Raw genomic sequence first — 22,181 nt, forward strand, 5'->3', positions numbered from 1 at the left:
TAGGGGACGGTCTACATTTTTTTCCAAAGAATTGACCAGGCAGTTGTGCGACGTGATTGTCCTCCTTAGACGTTGGCTTCTGAAGGAGTTCTCCCTTCTTTCCAGTTCCCAGGCGTCCAGGTTGCAAGAGGGACAAAAACTGGTGGCCTTCTCAGCAGCCTCAGCAAAAAGTCAGAGGACTGAAGGGCCATGGAGGATGAACTCTCTTCCCTTCACATCCCCAGAGGAGCTTGGGAAAAAGGCACATGTCCTGCCACTGCCCATGCTGATGGGCCTGTTGTGGAGATTGAGGATTCCTGTCTCCAGGAGCAGTCAGTCCAGCACTGAAATTCACATCCCCCCCAGCCAGGCATTTCTGCCTTTCGGATGCAGCCATGAACACAGTCCCGTGATTGGGACATCACATATGGAGGTACATGAGTTCTTGCTGTGCCCCCCTCTAAGACCACCATCTCCTATTCTTGCAGGACAGCGGAACCTATAACCTTCATGATGTCTTATTTTCTAGCCTCTTCCTCCAAACAAACAAGCACAAGAGATGAGCATACAGGAGCGCTTGTTGTCCCACAGCCCCATGTTTGTTTGCATTGCACCAGGCCCAGTAGAGCAGAAGAGAGACTTACTGAAGGCCAACCACGTTTGCTTCAGGTGGAGATAGACATGCAGATCAGTCTGGAATCCCAGGTCCTTCAGGGAGACATCAGAGCCTGCTTCTCCTTTTAGTCGGGCGTATTCCATGTAACAGTGGAAGATTCCTGCAGTGGAAAGCAGAGATTTGACTGCCTTAGAGTAAAACTGTTAGCCTCTGATTAACCTCATGCTCAGAGTATCTGCTACCCAGCGGGAACTATCCTTAAAAGGAGACCGTGGGGAGGGTCTGTCAGCTCTTTGGGATGCAAGAACGAGGAGGCTTCAGTAAATGCATACCTACAGGAGCAACTGCTGTCTAACCATTCAGGGAGCTCTAGGCAAAGAGACAAATGATAACTGGAGAGGGCCTCTGGCCCCAGCCCCATACAAACTAGGGTTAAGCGACAGACCAAAAGATGGCAGCCAGTTTAGTCAGGTCTCCCCTCCCAGCAGATGTTCATGTGTGTTCCCACCCTGGTCTACACAAAAGGTACATGCTGGATATGGTCCAAACTTGCCTTCTTCCTGGAGCTTACTTAATTTTTATTGTTAATGTAAACAAACTTCTGACTAAGGTTGGCTGTTCCTCAGCTTTTCCTTGCAAAACTCCCTGTCCCTCTGCCTCAGAGAGGGATATTCCCATCCCCTCTTGTATCCTGGGTTGGAAATAATAGGATCCACCTGCTAGCATAAGTCAGTGGAAATAACTGCATCTTTAGCCAGAAGAGCCCTGCAACCCTACTGCAGTATCACAATGAAACAGAAGAGACTAGAACATAGACTGAGCGGCTGTGATCTAAGTCACTAAACCAATCTCAGATAGTTCTGCAGGGTGAATGCAAGGAGAGAATCCCTGGAGCCAGCCTCATGTCAGAGACCCTGGGCTCAACAGCCACTCACCATATCCGAGCACCAAGATCACCAGCACAATCATAACCCAGATCATGATCCCAGCAAGGAAGCGAAGCAGGACAATGAAGATGAAGCTGATCACCAAGGCAATCACTAGACCTCTGTGGAGGGGAGAGAGTGGCAAGTTCATGAGCACAAAACCACATGCAGAAACAAGCCCATGTCAGAGCGTCCCATTTTCTGTGCCCTGCAGCTTTGTTCCATTAACTGATTTAGTCTCTCGTTTTTTCCTGTGAACTTTAACAACAGTGGAAGGTGCTAAGTTGGCAGCCGTACTGATGGAAGTCCTCTGTCCCCAGAGCAGATGCAACACAAGCAGCATCAGAGCAAACTTTCCCCTAAACTGCCTTCTCTGTGTCTCTCAATCCTGGAGGAGGGGGGAAGAGGTCAGTCCCCCAGTGCCTGTTCAAATCCTTGGTCTCTAGATGGGGGCTACCAACACGGGGGGCAGTTTGTCCTGGCAACACGTATCCTGCTAAGAACTGGACCGAGACCCAACAAACTCATTGCACACAAGATGCCCAACTGTCAGAGTTGAATGACTCAGCCACTGCCACATTGGTGGTGGATTAGAATCGGGAGGGGGGGGACACCAACAAACTAAACAAAGAAACCACTCTGGATTCCATTCAGATCCCAAGCCAGCCAGTCTCTCTAAACTCCTTTATTTTAGCATAGTTCCACTACCACCTTTTTACCATCAGCAAAGTGGAGTGGAAAAATCCCCACCACAACCCTCATTACATAGGGAATAGAAAAACCCTACAGCTTCCATAACCAGCAAGCTTTGATACATGTTCATTCAAATGCCGCACTGTTCTCAGACAGCACATGTTCTGCCAGACTCTGCACCCATTAAGTGCTAGCAGCTCCCTGGCTCCGTTCCCATACAGCTCTGTCTGGAAGGGGATCGGACATCATGCTCTTTGTATGCATTAGCTGAGCCATTCAGTTCTCTGCTTACATTATTATCCAGTACCAGGAAACTGTGTAATCTTCAAAGATCTTCATGGCCAGTTGTCTTGCTTCCAGAACCACATTTGCTTTTCTGGAATTAAAAACAGCAGGGAGTTGGGGGGAGAGGGGAGAAGAGAGGCATGTCAGTTTGTGATCAACCCCACACTCTTTATAGGTCGACCAAGGCCCTCCTGGTGCCGGGATAAGAATTGTTCTCACTGAACATCCTCAAAGCTACCTCATTGTCCTCCTTCAGATCCCTTTTTAGAATTCCGCTGTGATGCCTACAAACATTTTGTTAGTGACTGGGCGGTTGTTGTGCACTGACCGCTGCCCGGTGTTTCTTCCCTGTATTCCCCCAGTTGTGTGTCAGTCTCTACCCGTTTCTGGTCTTTATACTTGGACTGTAAGCTCTTTAAGTCAGGGACCCTCTGTTTGTTCTGTGTTTGCACAAAGCCTGCCACAGTGGCTTCCTGGTCCAAGACTTTAGATAAGCTATTACCAGCAGGACAGTGGGGTGGGAGGGGGTATTGTTTCATGGTCTCTGTGTGTATATAATGTCTACTGCAGTTTCCACGGTATGCATCCGATGAAGTGAGCTGTAGCTCACGAAAGCTCATGCTCAAATAAATTGGTTAGTCTCTAAGGTGCCACAAGTACTCCTTTTCTTTTTGCAAAGACAGACTAACACGGCTGTTACTCTGAAAACTGGTCCAAGACTAAGGCTCTCAGGTGCTACCGCAACACATGTAAATAAGCATTATTTCATGGCAACTTATTTACCATAATGCCTTCTGGTCATGTTCGAACGTGACCGAGTTTCCTAACGAAGACAAGCCCAGAGGCACCCAGGATACCTCTCCTCAGAGATGAGGCTCAGAACTCACTTGGCCCCTTCCACCAGCTCTGTCACGTTCCTTTTTGTTTGTCCCCATCCATCATCAAAGGTCGTCTCGTTCCCAACCATGATGACCCCTTTCTTGGTGTTGATTGCTGGTAAACACCTGCGTGCCACTGAGGGACAAAGTACAAGAGGCACAGGTGAATTTTGTAGAGCAAAGCAGTCTAATCGCCACTTGCCTCATCAGGAAAATCCAGTACCCTCAGGTAAGGCTAACAGGAAGTGCTTTACACAAGTGTCAATATCACTAACCCCATTTTACTTATATGGAAACTGAGGCACAGATTAGGGAAGGAACTCTGCCACAGTTCCACATCAGATCAGCAGCAGAGCTGGGTTTAGAACCTGGCTGGTTCCCTTGCTCTCATCACCATAAACCCAAACCCAGCAGCTGGTCTGCTCCTGCTCTTATCTAGCAGTTTAATGGGGATTTTGCTCAGTACCCTGTCCCAGCTGGTTGGATGTACCACTGGGGGAAGGAAGCTGTACCCTTTTATTTGCAGGTCTCTTCCAAGCAACCTGCAAGGGAATGAACTGGAGCAAATCCTAGGTAGGGGGACATAGACACATGGAGACCAGCTGGTGGTAACACACCTGTGTGCAAAGCTATCTTGGATGTACATTGCCCTCACATGCTGTTGCACAAGAGGCAACAAACCCTGTCTGAACTCATACACGACCCATATTCAGTTCCCAGGAGCCTTCCCAGCCTCTTTTCCTTCGTTCCCCAGTCAGACTTACAAGGTTTGCTGGGAGTGATCATGGCGGGACAGTCTCCATCCCTCAGCACTTCCGGGACGCTCTAGAAGAGAGAGAGAGACAAGTTTAAATGAAATTCTCGCCTGAAAATTTCTACACCATTCACTCTTCCTCTGGAGAAACATGCAAGCATCAGGTTAACATCAGAGAAAGAAGAGTCTAGAATGGCACCACACTGGGACCAGTTTTGAACAGTTTACTTCTAAAATACATCCCTTTCCTTTAATATAAAACTCACCTTCTGCTGATTGTTAAATTCTGGGACGCAGAACTGCTTGTAGTATTCAAAGTCTTTGGTGAGCTGTGTCCTGACTTTCAGGTACGTGAGATACCGGTCTGGGCACTTATTCACACAAATCTGAAAGAGTTCAGATATGCACAGTATGTAAGACTGAAAGAACTGAGTGGGGCTGTATAAGATCTAAGTATCATTATTAATCAGAGAGGAGCCGATGAGACAGACACAAGGTCACTGCTCCCTCTTGGGTGAGGGGCAGGAGTCTGCTAGCTGGCGTCCTGTCCATTCACTCTCAGCCTACAGTTCAACTCTTGCCCGTTGTGCCATAAACCTCAAAGCAAATCACCAGCAGAAGCCACTCATTTTGCTCCTCTTCCTGCACCTTTCCCTGTTGAGGCTCTCAGTTGCTGTTGCAATGCTCAGGCACAACCAAGAGAGGGCATCCCGCACTGTAGCTCCTCTCTCCTTAAACACTGAGAGACACACAAACACCAGGAGACATGTGCTCTACATACCTGGCACAGTACCCAGTGCCCACCCCGTTACAGGATTCACTCATGGCTGACTGGAAAGCAACACCCCCTGCTCCCCGGGCGGTGGTCTGTGTGTTATCTGCAAGGACATTTGCTAAAGATAGCATGTGGGACATTGCAAAGCTCTTATTTAAAACCTTCCAAATGAGAACAAAGCAGGGGTTGGGGCCCCAAGAAGAGAAGCAGCAACAAGTGGTATTTGGGAGCATGAGAAGCTGCGGAGAGCTGTATTACCTGTTTGGTCGGACACTGGAATTCCAGCAGTACCAAGGGGCTGGCGCACTTCATGATGTTGAAGTAAAACAGGAAAGGCTTGTTCCTGCAAACAAGACAACATTTCAGTTTCTGGAATCTCCTGTCCAAGAGGGGAACAAACCTCCCACACCACCTATTCTAGTCCAGGCCTGCAGTGAGACCCTGTGCTGCCTTGCCCATCCAACGGCAGTGGAGAAGTCACATTGTCCTCCCACAGCCACGACAGTCTTGTGGTTTTGAAGCATTTATACTGCTTCCCTTTCAATATGCCGAAGAGCTAGAGCAGGAATCTAAAGTCAAACGCTGTCCCACCAGGCTGGAGAACCTAGTTCTAATCCTGCTCTTGTATCTGGTTCCCTGGGAAATGGTCTAGAGGTTCATCTCCTGGGGTGAGAGACTCGCAGCAATACACGTCCTGGCTGATTAGAACTGGAGCTGCCAAACTTGGAAAATCACAGTGACCCACACTTGGGTGTGATTTGAGACTAAAAGGTGGTGTTGCTCAGCCTGGGTCCGTAGCCTCTACCTGCAGCTCTAGTAGTCTCTGCTGGTTTGATCAGAGCTCTTCTCGCTTTGCCTAGTCTCAGGCAGTGGCAAGTGGAGGGGGGTTCTCACACAGCCTGAAAAATGGAAGGTAGCACTGAGCAAACAGATAGGATTGTTGATGTCTCGTTTATACCTCACAGGAGCTTGGGGGTGGGGGGACAGAGGGAAAAGGGCAAATCCCACAGGCAAATCCTAGCAGCCAGAGGCAGGGAGGAGAGGAGATACAGTTGAATGGGGTTGTAGGGAGCCAAGAAATCAAGGATGTAGTATTTTGAGGCTATATTTCTTCTGGAGGTATTATGGAGCAAAGACAGGACATTACTCAGTGTTCCCATTTAATGGCAAACCAGCTTTCCTTGCAGTCTTTCAAAAGAAGAGTGATCTCAGACACATACTCATTGGGAGTTCCCAGCTGGCCACAGAACTGCCCGCGACTGTCTGTGGGGTATATCACCTTCCGGGGGTCACCATGTGTCCATGCTGAATGGGAGAAAAAAAAGCTATGATTAACCAGGCAACCTTCATTTCCTTCTCCCACCTCACCTGCTGTATCAACCTGCTGAGTCAATCATTGGCCAAGGACCTCCCCCAGTTAGCAAATGATCTCATATAAACACCCTCCTCCCCAAACAAATCAGTGGGACAACCTCATCATGGGTAGCCCCACCCAGAAGTCCCCTCTTTGCTGATTTGACATGACCGTAGATACATGGACCAGTCTCTTCCAGCCTTCACATGAAACAGGAGCAGATGGAAAACTGAGGTAGGGCATGAAATGACAACCTGCCCTCATGAGTCTTCAGCTGCTGAAGAGCTAAAGGGATTGTCCCAGGGTGGCTGGGCCCTGTGAACAGGCCAGGTCTGGCTCTCTTGTGCCAGAGTCGGTGGGCCCAGTCGAGCTCATTAAAGGGGATAGGGCTCCATGTGGGGCTAGGAAGGCCTGTCAGAGGACGGGAAGAGGAGTGATTGGGACAGATTGTTCCTGAGGACAGAAGCCACAGAGAAGTGGAGCTAACTCTGGGGATGGATCCCTGGAACAAGGGGCCAGGTGCTCAAAGAGGTAACCCTGGTGCCAGCGTTCCAGAAGAAGGGAAGCTGGGTGAAAATGGGAAGCTGCAAAAAGCAAGATTACCAGAAACCCCTAGGAGGAGAGGCCACAAAACACTAGAACAGAGATGAGCTGAGGAACTAGTTTTGCTGGTTTGATTAGGTTTGGACAATAAACTTGCTTCAGTAAGACTGGCCATGGCAACATATGCTTGAAAACTTGGGAGAAGCCCTGCCATGTCACAGTCAGGGATCCTGCCTCGAGGAACAGGGGCGACTCCACCTGCAAGAGGAGAACCATCCCTCCTACCCAGAGACATCACCTGTTAGTGGCTGGGCAATCGGTACTGTGCCAAGTACTGCCCTGTGAGCCACCCCCCTCACACACATGTGTAACATCACAACACACTAAGCATTTAATCACTTGTCAACCTGGTGTTTTTACCCCAACCAAGCATCTGATGTACGCCAATGCCTTTTTAGGGCCTGTCCCCGCCAGGATCTGAGTCTAGAGGTGTCAAGGGTGACAAATGCCACTCTGTTTCCTAAAAAACAGAGAAAGGAAGAGAGGGCCATATGCTACCTACCTACGACTCCCACAATGACATAGCCAAGGATGGCGATGAGGAGGAGGATACAGCAGATGATGTCAGTGCAGCCCCTGAGGGAGGAAGGTGAAGTAAGAACAAGATCAGGCACTAGCTCCAGAAAAGCAGGGAGACTGGAGCACTCACTATGCCCCCCTGCTTCATCCCAGCACCTCCCTGCAGAAACCACTCCCATCCACATTCCCGCTGAGATGTGGACCCTGTCTCCAAGGTCTCTGCGGCAATCAGCATTCCCCAGTCACCTATTCATATTAGCGCCACCCCAGAGTGTTGGATGAGAACAGGTGTTCTCTGCTCAGCCTGAGGAGCACCCCACTCCTATTGTCAGCTGCTGAAAGGCTGCTCTTACCTGTCATGAATGGGACCTTTGAATGTTGGGTCATATTTCTGTGGCGTCCCTAAAAAGAAGGTAAGAGGACACTGAGTTAGCCATCCATTTGGAGTAGCATTGGGCCAGCAGGGTAAATTTCCACATCCTTTTCCTTCTACTAGGACCTGTTTTGGAGCTACTTCATACCCAGGAGTAGCAGGAACTTGGCAAATATTGATGTTGGTTAGAGATGACAAATATCCCTTTCATCAGGTGGCAGGGCAGCTGGTAAACTGAAGCCAAGCAAGAGAAAGTGGTTTGCCCAAAGGGACACAGCCCATCAGTACAACAGCCAGGAACAGGACACCATTTTCCATGGCTCTAACTACTTGGCTCCCTCTTTGCTCCCTCTTTGACCAGTGTTTGTAGCCACCAGACACAGACTGAGCCAAATCTGCCCCTGGTGGGGTACCCATGCAGCCCCGGAGGTAACAGAGGGTAGACCTTGGCCCATTGTATTTCCTTTTCAAAATCAGAGTTTGGCACGTCTGCTATGTTATGGTGGGGAAGGTGTGTTGAGGAAGTCTGATTCTAAGTCTAATTGTCATATGTGGCAGTTGAATTTCTTCCCACCAAGAAGAGAAGAACTCAGGATGCTGTAGGGTTAGTAATGAGTTTGGGGCTCTCATGAGCAGGAGAACTTCCGTTCTATGAGACACAGGCAAGAAAGATTCAGAACAGGAAATCCCCTGCAACCACCATTTTCTGGGCTGATCCTAGCCACCCCACAGGAGCACGGGAATTAAGGAAAATGTTAGTTCAGGGATGGGGAAACTTTTTGGCCCTAGGGCCACATTGGGTACAGAAATTGTATGGAGGGCTGGGTAGAGAAGGCTGAGGGAGGCTTATGCCTCCCCAAACAGTGAGGTGTGGCCTGGCCCCCACCCCCTATCTAGCCCCCCGGAACTCCCACCCCCATCCAATCCCCCCTGCTCCCCACCCCTGACTGACCCCAGGACTCCTGCATCCTCTCCAAACACCCCTGCTCTCTGCCCCCTGACCATCCCCCCAGGATGCCCGTCCCCTATCCAATCTCCCCTGCTCCCCACCGCCTGACCGCCCCCCTTGGGGCTCCCCTGCCCCCATCCAACCCTCCCTGCTCTCCCCAACCCACATTAGCTGTGGGGTGGGGGAAAGGAGGCTCAATCCTTTCCCTGTGCATTTCCCCTGCTCATTTTGGCTGCTCTCCCTGGCAGTCGGGCAGGGCTCGCTCCGTGTCTGGGCTTGCTGGAGGTGCATGCTGGAGGTGCATGCTGGAGGTGGAGGGGGGCCCTGGTTTGCTCTGCCCAGCCCCTGTCCCCGGCAGCAGGCCCCAGGCCCCTTGACCGACCCCTAGCTCCTCACCTCCCCCCCGGAACTCCCTCTGGCCCCGCTATAGCCATGCTGCCCCGCTTGGGGAACTGTGCCCTGCGAGGGCGGCAGGGAGCGAGGGGAGCAGAAGGGGAGGGGCCAGGGACTAGGCTCCGCCCCGCTCACCCGGCTGTGGGGAGTCGGGCTGGCTCCTCTGCAAGCTTGTCCTGACCCCGCTCCCTGGCAGGAGCTCGGGGGCCAGAGGGAAGGGTCCTGCGGGCCGGATGTGGCCCATGGGCCGGAGTTTGCTCCCCTCTGGTTTAGATATTAGAATTCATAATTTTATTAAGATGATGTTGAAGTAAAAAGAAAACGGTACAGAGTTTAAGCATAGAAGTTTCTGGCTATCAGGGAATAAGGTACAGATTATCAAGGGGTGCGAAATTCGGTTTAGGAACGGGTGGCGTAAGGAATACATAATCTGCAATCTCCCCGATTGGGGGTAAAAGTTTAACAGGTCAAAGTACAGACATTGAGATATGGGGTATGTTGTTCATATAATGGCTACGTTCAGGTGTGGAGTATAATGCGTGGATACGATGATGAGGATGGATTTACCCTCATTTGGTGGGATTTAATGTTCAGTGAGTTTACGGAGTTTGCCCCCCTTTGGTTTAGATATTAGAATACTACATCCTCATCTTGGCACCACGGACGGTGCCGATAGAGGAGGCTGGAAGCAGGTTTCACCTTTACAGCAAAGGCCTGGAGACTACCCAGAACCAGGGAGGAAAATAATCTACCAAGACATCATTTTTCTTCCGATATCCTAGTGTCCAGGGCTGGAAATAATTTGGGGCCTGACTGTAGAACAAGTTTCCACATAGCTCCTCAGCCAATTCTCAGAGAATGTTTCCATTCAGCTCCTGGGAATTTTCCAAGAGAGAAAGTCACCAGAAATGTTTTCAGAGCCTCAAAAGAGGCCCAGGGGCCCCTCAGTCAGGTTACCCAGAGCCAGCTCCAGATCTAGGATAGTAAGTTCTATCTAACCTAGAAATCCCTTCTCTCTACAGGCTGCAACCGCCCTAACCCACCCAAGCACTCCTTGGATGGAATTCAATAGCTGGAGCCAGACTGCTCATTCCATTACCTCCTGCCCTGAGAAGGAGCCACGCACGGATCCCTCTCTGAGAAACCTGGGAGCTGCTGAGATGCCCTAATCCCCGAATCAAAACGTGGGTAAGAGCCAATGCACAAGGCAGGCATACACAGATGCTTTGAAAGTGAAACCAGGTGGATTTCCTGGAAAAACAGGCCAAGGCTAGCATACATACGCCAGAAATTTCAGCTACCTAATGACAGGTTTCAGAGTAGCAGTCGTGTTAGTCTGTATCCGCAAAAAGAACAGGAGGACTTGTGGCACCTTAGAGACTAACAAATTTATCTGAGCATAAGCTTTTGTGAGCTACAGCTCAAATAAATTTGTTAGTCTCTAAGGTGCCACAAGTCCTCCTGTTCTTTTTGCAGCTACCTAATATACTTGTACTTACTGCTGGCACTTGTGGAAGAGACATGAGTGTGCAATGTTCCTTCTCTGTATGTCTCATAGGCACACAGCACCTGCCCTGGTCATCTTGTTTGTGGACAGGCAGTGAAGTGATTTACAAGGCCCCTGTTTTCCTTATCTACAGAGCAGGATTCTTGCCAGCTTCTGTGAACTGTCTGCGCAAACACTCAGAGCAGCTGCATCCCCACCCCCACCAGGGAGAATTTATGCAGAAGAGTTTATAACAGCAGGTTTGCAGCTCCCACTCAGCACTCAAAAGATGCACCATGGCCCATGTGCCAAGCTACAGAGACCACCAAACTCTCAGCAGGACCTGTGGGACCCGTGAAACGAAACAGTTCTTGATTTCTACTCACGGGATTCCCCCCTTTCAGGGGCATCACAATTCACTGCTCAGAGAGTGAGCAGCTAGTAGCCCTGCTTGGAACTAACAGCATGCTTCAGGCCAAACCTGCAGCCCCTCCCTGCTAATCCAGGCCTGGACACTGCCAGTACATCTCAGTCCTGACTAGTGGCACCCTTCTGTTCCAGTCCTGGACTCCCCGTGCCCCCAACTCTGCCAGCACACCTCTGCTCTGCCCCCCCCCCGCTCTTCCAGTCCTGGGTCACTCCAGGGCAGCGATGGCTAACTTTGCTGGAACGTTCGCCTCCCTAAAAATACCACGCAAGCAGCAACTTTGCGGCAATTACCCCCAAACTAGCCACCCCCCATGCAAGGTCTTGGAAAGCATTGGGGGGGGGGGGTTCTCCACCATCTGTGCTGATGCAAGGGGAACTCTGAACCTTTGCAGAAAGGGTGAGGGTCACAGAGGAGAACTGGAAGTCCAGGTTCTCAGCCATCAGGGCCAAGAGACTCCAGGGTTAATTTGTGGCCATGGGAGCCTAAAAGAGGAGGAGCTAGAGCCCAGGGCTATGAACCTAACGAGTGACTCACAACAAGGGAGTGACAATTTGTCCACACACAAGTCACGCTGCTTTAACTACACCATGGAAAGCAGTACAAGCCAGCTGGTGTTTATACTGATTACAAAGGTGCTTTTATAGCTGTTCCCCTGCAAGAACGGGAATAAACTGTATGGGTGTAGGGCGCCTTTATACCAGGGCTTAGAGTGTTTTTCTCCAGTCAGTCCCAAGGGCAGGGCTCACCACAACTGAAAAGAAATGCAGAGGAAAGGCAGCTGCTGTCTTGTTTCGCCAGGAAGCTGTTTAATTAACTGTAACGCACCATCTCTACCCTCCATGGACCTCAGCTGCTTGTGAAGGAGCCTGATGGTCAGACATTCATTAAAGTTCAGGGAGTTTGCAGAGAGCCAGCCATGTCCATCCATGCCCAGATTCCACTCTTCTCTCTGCCCATAATCAGAAAGGCATCCGAGCACAGACTGCTCCTGGCAAAGGCCCAAGGCACCCCGGCGAGACAGCACCCGGTTCCCCAGAACTCAGTGCTGTCCCCTGCAGACCCTTGCACACACAGAGGGGAAAGCGAGCATCAGGAGCAGGAAGGGAGCACAGGAGGCTGGCATAAGCAAGCCCCAGAGAACAGACACACTGGACATTGCTGCACGACGCACACTTTCTTACCGTGTTTGCCATAATAATTCTCTTCGTCTACCCCCATGCCAACGACTCACTGCAGGAGCTCAGCTCACTTCCTTCCGATTCCCACAGTCCGCTAGGGATCAGTTGCCCAGTCAGCTCTGGTGGCCCCCTCTTCCTGTCTGGCTGAACTGGTCTAACCTGTAATAGGTGTTTAGCAAAAAGCTCCCTTTGCAGGCAGTTTGTGTTGCTCTTTCACATACTGATTCTCTGGCTGTCTTAGCCGTCTTTCCTCTTCTCTCTGGGTGTGACTATGGGCAGCCAATAAAAACAGAAGCCCATTCAGCAAACACATTTAAAGGGACAGCAACCACTCCTATAGGACAGGCCTGGGTTGCTGGCCTGATTCTCCCAGGCCCTGTGCCACGTCTGATCATTTACACCCTGTGCCACATGCATGCCAAGCGCTCCCGAATCAGAATGGGAACAAAGGTGGAAACATCACCCAAGGTGCAAGGCAGGGGCCAGTTCAAAAACAGGACTGAGGCTCTCATAGGATCTCTCAAGGTATCCCTCGGATGGAAGATGTATCAGCTTCTAGCCATCTCGCACGGCCAGACCTGCGGCCAAGCAGAGCTTTGCACAGAAAAATCCCAAACACACAGGATCTGACCCACTGCGAAGAACTTCTCCCCAAAGAAAGGGGTCAATGAAGCAGCTCCGTGCCTTAGTGCCAGGGTAGCATGGTGGCACATGGGAGAAGGGAGTCTCACAGACACGCTGTGAACAGTTGTAGCTGCTTAAATCATAAAAAGGCAACGAAATGGGGGAAGTTTTATTGCTTAAAAAAATAAGCTTTTTTACACCCATGCCAGTAGGTATGCAGTGCTTTGAGCTGGGCTCTGACCCCCTCCACAGCTGGAGTCAGGCGGAATTCTCTTCTCTCTCTCTCTCAGTCACGCACGCTTAGCTTGTGCAACGGCAGCTCCAGGCAGAAAGTCTGACTTTCTTTTCTTCTGAAAAAGAAACTTTCCTCTCGCAAGCCCTTGATGCAGAGAATGAGGGGAGGGCACAAGTGAGAGAGAGGCGCATCGAGAGGCGCGCGCGCATTTCTGTTCCGCTGACGGGCCGAGGCACTGTGGTTGCACTGGTAGAACTGTGTTGGTTCCTGATACAGTCATACTCCCACAGTCTCTAGTGTGGATGCACTTATACCAGAATAAAGGTGTCTTCCTGCTACACCTTGTTCCCCTTCCTGTACGGCAGGGGTTCTCAAGCTGGGGGTCGAGACCCCTCATGGGGTCGCGAGGTTATTACATGGGGGGTCGCGAGCTGTCAGCCTCCACCCCAAACCCTGCTTTGCTTCCAGCATTTATAATGGTGTTAAATATATTAAAAAAGTGTTTTTAATGTATAAGGGGGGTCACACTCAGAGGCTTGCTGTGTGGAAGGGGTCACCAGGACAAAAGTCTGAGAACCCCTGCTGTACGGGACTAGCTAGACTGGTACAAGGCACCTTGATATCGGGCTAACCAGGTTCACACTAGGTGACTCTACCGACAGTTAAGCTTTTGTGTATAGACAAGACCTTAGAATTGTGTCTTTAAAGAAAGCTTTAAGCCTTTCTATCTGTTGTGCTCATGTACCCTCCTTCACACACCCCTAGGAGGCAGGGCTGCTACCACTGGTGGGCAGATGGGACTGAAGGCCCAGAGAGACTAAGTGACTTGCCCGAGGCCACACCAGGAGCCTGTGGCAGAGCAGGGATTTCAACCTGGCTCACCTATGTCTCAGGCTAGAGCCCTTCACCACTAGACCTTCTTCTTCCTTTAGCCACCCACTGGCCACCGCTGGCACAGGACCAAGGTGTGGGGCTGTGGTTGGAAGCTGGTTCAGCTTGTTTTGTTCTTAACGCGTACTCAGCGGCACTGGCAGACGGTTCTAACTGCCAGCCCCAGCACCTCGACTGACCCTCAGGGTGCACACACTGTGAGCCACGGCAAGGCAGGGATCTACCTCCCGCTGCCTCCTGCCAGGGCCTCAGCTCCATCTCAGCGTCCTCGGTGCCTCTGCTGAGATCGAGAGCAAGAAGCCAGCTGGTACCGGTCTGTTCGTGGCTGAGACCCACCCGATCCATGTTGCGTCAGGGCGCACGTTCCGATCTGGGGCTGCCATGGAAATCACTGAGCATTGCATGGCCACGGTCAGTCCCCTGAGCCTACAGTTCATTGCTGTGGTTTACCCTCTTCGCTATATTTAGATTGTAAATAAATCTCCACTAGACACATTGACTCAGAGTCAGGAATAGAAACCAGAAGCGCTAACTCCCACCCCTCCCCAACTCTAACCATGAGACCCCACTTCCCTCCCAGAGCTGGGAATAGAACCCAGGAGTCCTGGCTCCCAGCCCCACCGCTCTAAGCACTAGACAGAAATTCGTTCGGATAGTAACTGAGCCAAAGGTTGACGGTACATCCTGTGCACTCCCCCTAAGCCAGCGCAGAACCCACCTCCCTGCAGCGGTATCGGTTGCTGCTGGGCTACGACCTGGGGCCTGATCGAAGGACGAGCCATGGGAGTGGCTCTTGGACAGCTGTAAGCAGCATGTTTCTCGCCACCCTAAGTGGAGGGCAGGAGAGAGAGATTTATGGGCGACCTGTGCCAGTCGCCCGTGAGCCCTTGCCCTGGCAGCAGCTCTGTGCCCCCATTGGCTGGTGGTGATGTCATGGGGCAGACTGGTAGGCCACTGATTTACAGCTCCAAAACAAAAGCTGGGATTGGAGGAGCAGGAGAATCCTCGCATCTCTCCTGGAGCTGCTGCCTTGGACTGAGGGATCACCCCCACCAGGCACCCGCACCCCGCTGCCCAGGGCCAGGCTGCCCCTCAGCACAAAGGAGGGCTGGGGAAAGCCTCAAGAGTGATGGGGAGAGGAGAGAGGCCAGGGCAGAGCCTGCTGGGCCATGAGTCATTCTGCCAGTCAGGCTGCTGCAGGGAGGGTGGGGAGAGAGGAACAAGAAACACATGGGTGTGATGGCATGAGGGAGGCTGATTAACCACAGCCCAGTGGGTGATGCTCCTAGCCGCTCCCTGAGCCACAGTGCTGGGGGCAGAGGGAGAGAAGCGGGAAGCCTGGAGGGCTGGGACTGAGAGATCCAGGCAGTGGCGGGAGGAAGGATGGTCCAGGGGTTCAGCCTCAGGAGATCTGGGCTCAACTCCCCGCTCTGCCACTGACTCCCTGTGTGGTCTTGGCTGAGTCACTTAGTGCCTCGGGTCCCAGCTGTACAACGTGCATAACAGCCCAGGGCTGGGCTAGAGCAGCAGCTCCCATAGCTAGGGCTAGCAGAGATACTGCAAAAAGAACAGGAGGACTTGTGGCACTTTAGAGACTAACCAATTTATTTGAGCATAAGCTTTCGTGAGCTACAGCTCCCTTCATCGGATGATACTGCGATGCCACAGCCCTTGGCGTGGCCAGCTGACCTGGCGGGGGGGCTGTGACGACGTGGGGCTGTTCTTCATGTTTCCTCTGAATACTGTTGGGGTGCCTCAGTTTCCCCTAGGCAGTTCTTAAGTCTCCAGGTGGTGGGATAAGGGGGTGTAATGGCTGCAGAGCAAAGGGCCAGTGAACATAAATGGTGACACTCTGTCTCCTGGCAACTGATTGCCTGGGCCCTTCCCCCCTGCAAGGTGAGAGCTAAAGGGTTGGAGAACAAAGGAATCTGGTGCCCTCCTGGCCCGGGAAAGGGACAGAGCCCAGGGGAGGAGGGGCTGGAGGGTGAGTCAGTTTGGGGCTGGCTGGGAACATGGAGTGAAGGGCAGACGGGGTTGTCTGGCTCACTGCCCCCCAAAATGGACCCGGCTGAGGGATCCTGTTCTCTGCACCTACAAGCTCTGTGTTAGACCATGTTCCTGTTGTCTAATAAACCTCTGTTTTACTGGCTGGCTAAGAGTCACGTCTGACTGCGAAATTGGGGGGCAGGACCCTCTGGCTTCCTCAGGACCCCGCCTGAGTGGACTCGCTGTGGGAAGCACATGGAGGGGCAGAGGATGCTGAATGCTCCGAGGTCAGACCCAGGAAGGTGGAGCTGGGTGAGCTGTGTGTCCTGCAGACAGGCTGCTCCCAGAGAGGAGACTTCCCCAGGGTCCAGCCTGGCTTCGTGGGGAGCAGTTCCAGAGCATCGCCCAGGGACTCCGTGACAGGGGCTGGCTCGGTTATTCACACACCCAGAGCCATTTGGGTTTCTTTTGTCACCCTCTGACTTTCCCATCATGTGGCCTTCCCAGGCCCCTCTGGCCATTTTCCTTCCCCAACATGGATTCTGTGAGTTTGTTTCAGTCTCCCTCAGGAGAGGCTCCCACGGGCTTCTCTCTCCTCACCCCACCAGCCAGGTGGGCACGATCTCGTAGCCTCTCCCCTCCATCCACAAGCTGCAGGCTCTGAGCCCCGAGCCAGCCCCCGTCCCTGCACCCCGGACACGGGCTCACAGCTTTCGGAAGCCACGAGCTGCGAGGCCTGAGGACGAGAATGAGGAGACGGTAGAAAGTGTCACCTCCCGAACCAGCAGCCCAGAGCCTCCGGCCACACACAGTGACAGACTCCAGACCCCCCATCTCGCTAGGGGCTGCCCCAGGGCCCCAGCCCCAGTGCGTGCTGTTCAGAGGAGGTGGAAAGCAGCGTCCTGGCAAGCACAACCTGATCAACAGGAAATGAAGTGGTGCAAATTAAAAGACATGGATGCTGCTGACTTTTATCTGCATTCAGCCAGGATCAAAGGGGCGCTCGATAGAGAGGCCGTTCCAGAGAAAATGCCAGGAAGCGGCAAGTTTGCAGAGCCCCAGGAAACCCCCGAGGCCCCTCTCCATGGCACGGAACCAGCATATTCTTCGCAGCCCAAAAGTGGAACAACCTCCTTGCACTCATCAGTTCAGCCACTCCCTGCCCCATTGGCTCTGAGGGGCACGAGAGCAGGCGCGGGGAAGTGGGGCATAGCCAGAGATCCTTGAGCAGCCGCGGGCTCGCTGCAGAGCTAAAAGTATCACAACAGCAACTTGGTTTTAGTCTGTCCCCCCACAAACACACACACAGCGGCTGCTAGACCAGCCTTGCTGACCCCGCGTGGGCAGGACACGGACAGAAGAGACAAATTCAGCTTAAAGCATTTATCAGATTAAATGGGCTTGGGTTTGTGTCCTATTGTAACGGGGGTTTAATTCGGTTTTGGTTTTAAATTGAGAAAGAGTTCGCTGCCTGGGAGAGTGGAGGATCTGTGCCCCTCAACCCTGACCCACAGCCCCTGCTATCCCAGCCCTGCCCCCCAGGCCCACCGGTGCCCCTCAGCTCTGACCCACAGCCCCCTCTATGCCAGCCCTGCCCCCCACTCCCAACCTGCAGTCCCCCTGCTACCCCAGCCCTGCCCCCCAGCTCCACCCATGCCCCTCATCCCGACCTGCAGCCTCACCGAAGTCTGGTCCTGGCTCCCAGCTGAACTCTCCCAACGCCCTTTGCTCCATCTGCAGCCACCTCGTCCGCCTGCCGGCAGAGCAGCCCCAACCCCAGGCTGTGATGGGTTCTCAGCTTCCCCCCTCAGCAGGGCCCTGCTGCTGCCTGTCTTTATCTCACCAGCCACCTGCTCCAGGGAGACTAGTATCCCAGCATGCAATGCTCGGGGCTGTCTCCTGCTCTGGGTGGATCTTCCAGCTGATGCAACGCTGCTATTGTGACCTACGGGCTCTTGACCAGCTTGGGTCAGATGCCTCCCACCCCCGTCCCGGTCTGGACAGCCACCCCCTCTTTGTGCTCCAGGACACAGGAAGGACGGTGTGATGAAGTGGGAATGTTCTTAATGTTTTCTCTGACTACTGTGTGGGTGCCTCAGTTTCCCCTAGGCATTTCTTAAGTCTCTAGGTGGTGGGATCAGGGGGTGTGATTGTTGCAGAGCCCTAGAGGGCCAGTGGGATGCTGTCTGCCCAGAGAATGGCCAACACCCTGTCTTCTGGCAACTCATAGCCTGGGCCCCTCCCCTGCAAAGATGCCAACCAAGGGGTTCGAGAACAAAGAGATCAGGTGGCCTCCTGGCCCGGGAAAGAGACAAAGGCTAGAGGAGGGGCTGCAGAGTTTCAGTTTGGAGCTGGCTGGGGAAATGGAGGGAGGCCCAGATGGGGCTCTGGCCTCCCTGCCCCCCAAGACAGACCCGGCTGAGGAGTCCTGTTCTCTGCACCTACAAGCTCTTTTAGACCATGTTCCTGTCATCTAATAAACCTTCTGTTTTACCACCTGGCTGAGAGTCCCGTCTGACTGCGGAGTTGGGGGGCAGGACCCTCCGGCTTCCCCAGGACGCTGCCTGGGCAGACTGGCTATGGGAAGCGCACGGAGGGGCAGAGGAGGCTGAATGCTCCGAGGTCAGACCCAGGAAGGTGGAAGCTGTATGAGCTGTGTGTCCTGAAGACAGTCTGCTCACAGAAAAGAGACTGCCCCAGAGTCCTGACTGGCTTTGTAGGGAGCAGTTCCAGAGCATCGCCCGGGGTCTGCGTGACAGAGGGTTCCCCAATTCCAGCCTCCAGGCGCAATCTCAGATTTATTACCTGGGGCCCTTCCTAAAATCAGCAGCTCATCCTGCCATGGCCTGGGCTGCACCTGTGGTGAGGTCAGAGACCTCGAGACCCCAGGGCAAGGGATGCAGAGCGGCAGTGGGTACAGGGCATGGGCACAGGTGCTGCAAGTCAGGGTGCCGGGGTGCAACCGCACCCCCTGGTTTGAAGTGGTTTCCATTCTACACAGGGTTTACAGTTTGGGTTCATTGGCTCTCAGCCCCCACTATACAAACTGTTCCATCCCCCCAGGTGTGGGGTCACCCTGCCACAGGTCCTGCTCTGGGCTTAGAGGATGCCAGTTTCCAGAGCTGCCAGTCTGGCACCTGCCCTCCGCTAACAACATCCAGCCCGGAGGTGAGGAAATCCCCCTGCAGGCCCACATGACCGTGTGGCTTGTAACAGGATGTCATGCCTGCTAGCGCAGCCAGACAAGCAAGAGGCCTGGCCTGTAACCAGTGGCTGTGCTGGGCCTGGGCCCCTCTGATGCTGGGGGCTCTGTGGGGGCCCGTGGACAGCGCTTGCCTCTTTCCAAATCTTCTTGTGGTCCCGGCACCTCTGCCGTTTCCAGCCTCGCAATCCAACACTGTTTGCAGCATCAAACCACCAGCTGTTTGCTGTCCGGGCCCAGGCCTCTGCTGCCCTGACGGGTCCCAGCACGGCCAGGATCTGCAGCTCTCCCTGTAAGCTGGGTCTGGACTGGCATGTGAACTGGCAGGCATCTCAGAGCCTGGCTCTCCACCCCTCAAAACTCCCTCTCATCCGTCTGGCTGAGGCAGCTCCTGCCTTGCTCAGATTCCCTTTCCCTGAGTCAGCTAGCTGGGGCAGGAGTCCGCTGGGAGAGGGGAGGCTCCTTCTCCTCCAGCCAGGCCAAGGTCTGCAGCCTCTGGTCATAAGGGTCTGGACCCAGGGACCGGGGCCCTAGGCAGCCTCTCAACCTCCGGGAGACTGAACATCCCCCGACAGACGGAAACATCCCCCCCGCAGCAGCTTCGGGTGCAGGTCTCTGCAGGACAGACAGGGAGCAGGTCCGTCTTTCTCTGGGACATTCTTCCTCCCTAGATCCCACTGGGCAGAGAACTCCTCACCCCCCACCCCCTAAGCTGTGGCTGTGCAGGGTTACACAACACCCGCTCCCCCCGGAAGCACTTGTGTAGGCAGGGGCTGGGCTTCCCCATTTAAAACAGCACGGTTGGGAGCAAAAAGCCACATGTATCGAAACCAAGAGACTCGACGCTTTGTGGGCTCTCTCCCAAGGCAGCATGTCCCTGGGGAGTGAGTGGCTCCGCGACCCACCCTGTCCCGAATGCCTGGAAGGCAGCCACCTCCTTCCTCAGTTCCTGGCCCACTTCCGCCCCTCTTCCCGGCATGCCATGCTCTGAAACGCTGCCAGCTGGCGGGGGTGGGAATGGGGGGGGCACCTCTGACCCCTCATCTGCAGCCCGGAATCCCAGCTGCAAACCCTGAATCCGGCCATGACGCTCCCCTTGTACAGGGGGCAGGGCATCACCCCGCCTTGGAGAACCCCTACAGAGAGAGACGCATCCCCTGCAAATACCCCTGCCCCCCACCACACCCCCACACCCCGTGCTGCCCTTTCCCAGCCAAGCTAGCCCTGTCAGGCGAGGTCCCAGCCCCATCGTCTAAAGCAGGGTATTTCTCCCTCTCCTGGAGGGTGACGGACCTGACCTGCCCCCCTAGGCAGGCCAGGCTCTAGCCGAGGGGGAAGACAAGGCCGAGGATCCCCTACGCTCACCTAGGGAGAGAGTAAGAGCGAGCGAGTGAGCCCCACGTGACTGGAAGGGGCCCAGATACCATGGTGATGGGTGCAGTGGCCGCACCTATCGAGAGCGCAGGAATCTACGGAGAGGAGGGGCTTGGACTGCGGTGCCATCCACGGCCAGGCTCAGGCCCCCGCTGTGCCAGGCACATCGGATCTCACCTCCGGGGCCCGCTGCCTGCCCTGGGACCCACACAGCGCCCACTCTAAGAGCACGTCTATGCAGCGGCCTGGATGGGTGATTCCCAGCGCGGGCAGCCAGACCCGGGCGAGCTCTGTCCAAGCCAGCCTGCTACAAATAGCTGTGTGACCACGGCGGGACGGACGGCGGCTCAGGCCAGCCCCCCAGTGCCACCCCAGCCCCACCCAGGCCCCATAGCTAGTTTAGCTGGAGCAGCGCGAGCGTTCAGCTCCCCGAGCCAGCTGGGCATCCAGCGGCTCTGCCTTTACCGCGGAGAATGACATGTCTGGGCCGGAGTGAGCCAGCTCGGCGTAAACCCCGCGTGGGGACAAAGCGCTGGTGGCGTGGGCCTGGCTGAGCTGACCCCCACGGGCTCCAGGGAGGGGATAGCAACCTGGGCCTTGTCCCCAGGGCGCTACACGCAGAGCTGGCTCCAGCGAAGAACAGAGCCCAGCCCTGCAGCCGATCACACCAGCCGTCTGAGCCAAGAAACCTCCTTGGATGGATTCAGTCTGGCTCCCGCCACAGCTCTTCCTCCAGGAGAGAACAACCCCCCCCAGACCGGGCTGACGACATCCCAACTGCTGGGGTGCCATCTGGCTGCCAGAGCCAGAGCATCACCAGGGTGGGGCACTCCAGGACTCCCTGCGTGGGGACCAGGACAGAGGAAAGAGCTCGTTATACACCAGGAAGGTGAGAGCACCCCGCCCCCAGCCCTGTTCTGTCTCATTGGGCCGGGGGGGGGAGGGTGCGGAAACCATCTCCTCAATTCAAACTTGCCCCATAAATCAGGAGAGTTAAAATTCTGTGGCCACCACAGGGGGTCCCTGCGGAGTCCTGGGCATTGGGGAGGAGGCTGTTTGAGAGTGAGCTTTTTGGGGCAGGGACTATTTCCCAGTCTACATTTGTACACTGCCCGGCACGAGGGGGTCCTGATCTCGGGCGGGGTCTGGGCAGCGCCTGGACCAGTGGCTCTCCACGCAGGACCAAGGTTTGGTAGCCACCGCAGTACCACTAATGAGTGACCAAAAGGAATAACCACGCTGACCCTCTGGCTGCACAGTGCTCTGCAGTGAAAGGGGCGAGATGCTAGATCGTGGGGGGCCAAATCTTTTGGCCCAAGGGCCACATCTGGGTGTGGAAATTGTATGGCAGGCCACGAACGCTCACAAAATTAGGGCTGGGGTGCCGGAGGGGGTGAGGGCTCTGGCTGGGGGGCGGGCTCTGGGGCCGAGCCAGAAATGAGGAGTTCAGGGTGCGGGAGGGGGCTCTGGGCTGGGGCAGGGGGAATGGGGTGCAGGCGATGTGTGAGGGCTCCGGCTGGGGGTGCAGGCTCTAAGGTGGGACTGGGGAGGAGGGGTTTGGGGTGCAGGAGGGGGCTCTGGCCTGGGACCGAGGGGTTCGGAGGGTGCGAGGGGGATCAGAGCTGGGGCAGGGGATTGGGGCACTGGGAGGGGGGCGGCTCAGGGGTACAGGATCCAG

The 22,181-nt window shown here is 54.3% G+C and overlaps 1 protein-coding gene across 5 annotated transcripts in view; it reads right to left on the reverse strand.

The window, feature by feature from the left end:
• The window catches only part of SLC44A2 (solute carrier family 44 member 2 (CTL2 blood group)), a 38,471-nt gene that overhangs the window by 14,322 nt on the left and 1,968 nt on the right, over positions 1-22,181 (reverse strand). Inside the window, exons 1-12 of one of the 5 annotated variants that reach the window (XM_077838552.1) lie at positions 17,610-18,386; positions 12,195-12,350; positions 7,736-7,784; positions 7,366-7,439; positions 6,127-6,211; positions 5,165-5,249; positions 4,398-4,517; positions 4,142-4,202; positions 3,387-3,513; positions 2,507-2,590; positions 1,531-1,643; positions 624-755 (exon numbers count right to left, since the gene is read on the reverse strand). In XM_077838552.1, coding sequence (XP_077694678.1) covers positions 624-755; positions 1,531-1,643; positions 2,507-2,590; positions 3,387-3,513; positions 4,142-4,202; positions 4,398-4,517; positions 5,165-5,249; positions 6,127-6,211; positions 7,366-7,439; positions 7,736-7,784; positions 12,195-12,231 — 967 coding nt within the window. In that variant the 5' untranslated portion in view covers positions 12,232-12,350; positions 17,610-18,386. Of the gene's footprint in view, positions 1-623; positions 756-1,530; positions 1,644-2,506; positions 2,591-3,386; positions 3,514-4,141; positions 4,203-4,397; positions 4,518-5,164; positions 5,250-5,711; positions 5,806-6,126; positions 6,212-7,365; positions 7,440-7,735; positions 7,785-12,194; positions 12,891-17,609; positions 18,388-22,181 lie in introns of those variants that run through there. The other 4 variants (XM_077838550.1, XM_077838551.1, XM_077838553.1 and 1 more) reach the window with 4 other exon arrangements.

Source organism: Eretmochelys imbricata, chromosome 20 (assembly GCF_965152235.1).
Source record: "Eretmochelys imbricata isolate rEreImb1 chromosome 20, rEreImb1.hap1, whole genome shotgun sequence".
Taxonomy (NCBI): Eukaryota; Metazoa; Chordata; order Testudines; family Cheloniidae; genus Eretmochelys; species Eretmochelys imbricata.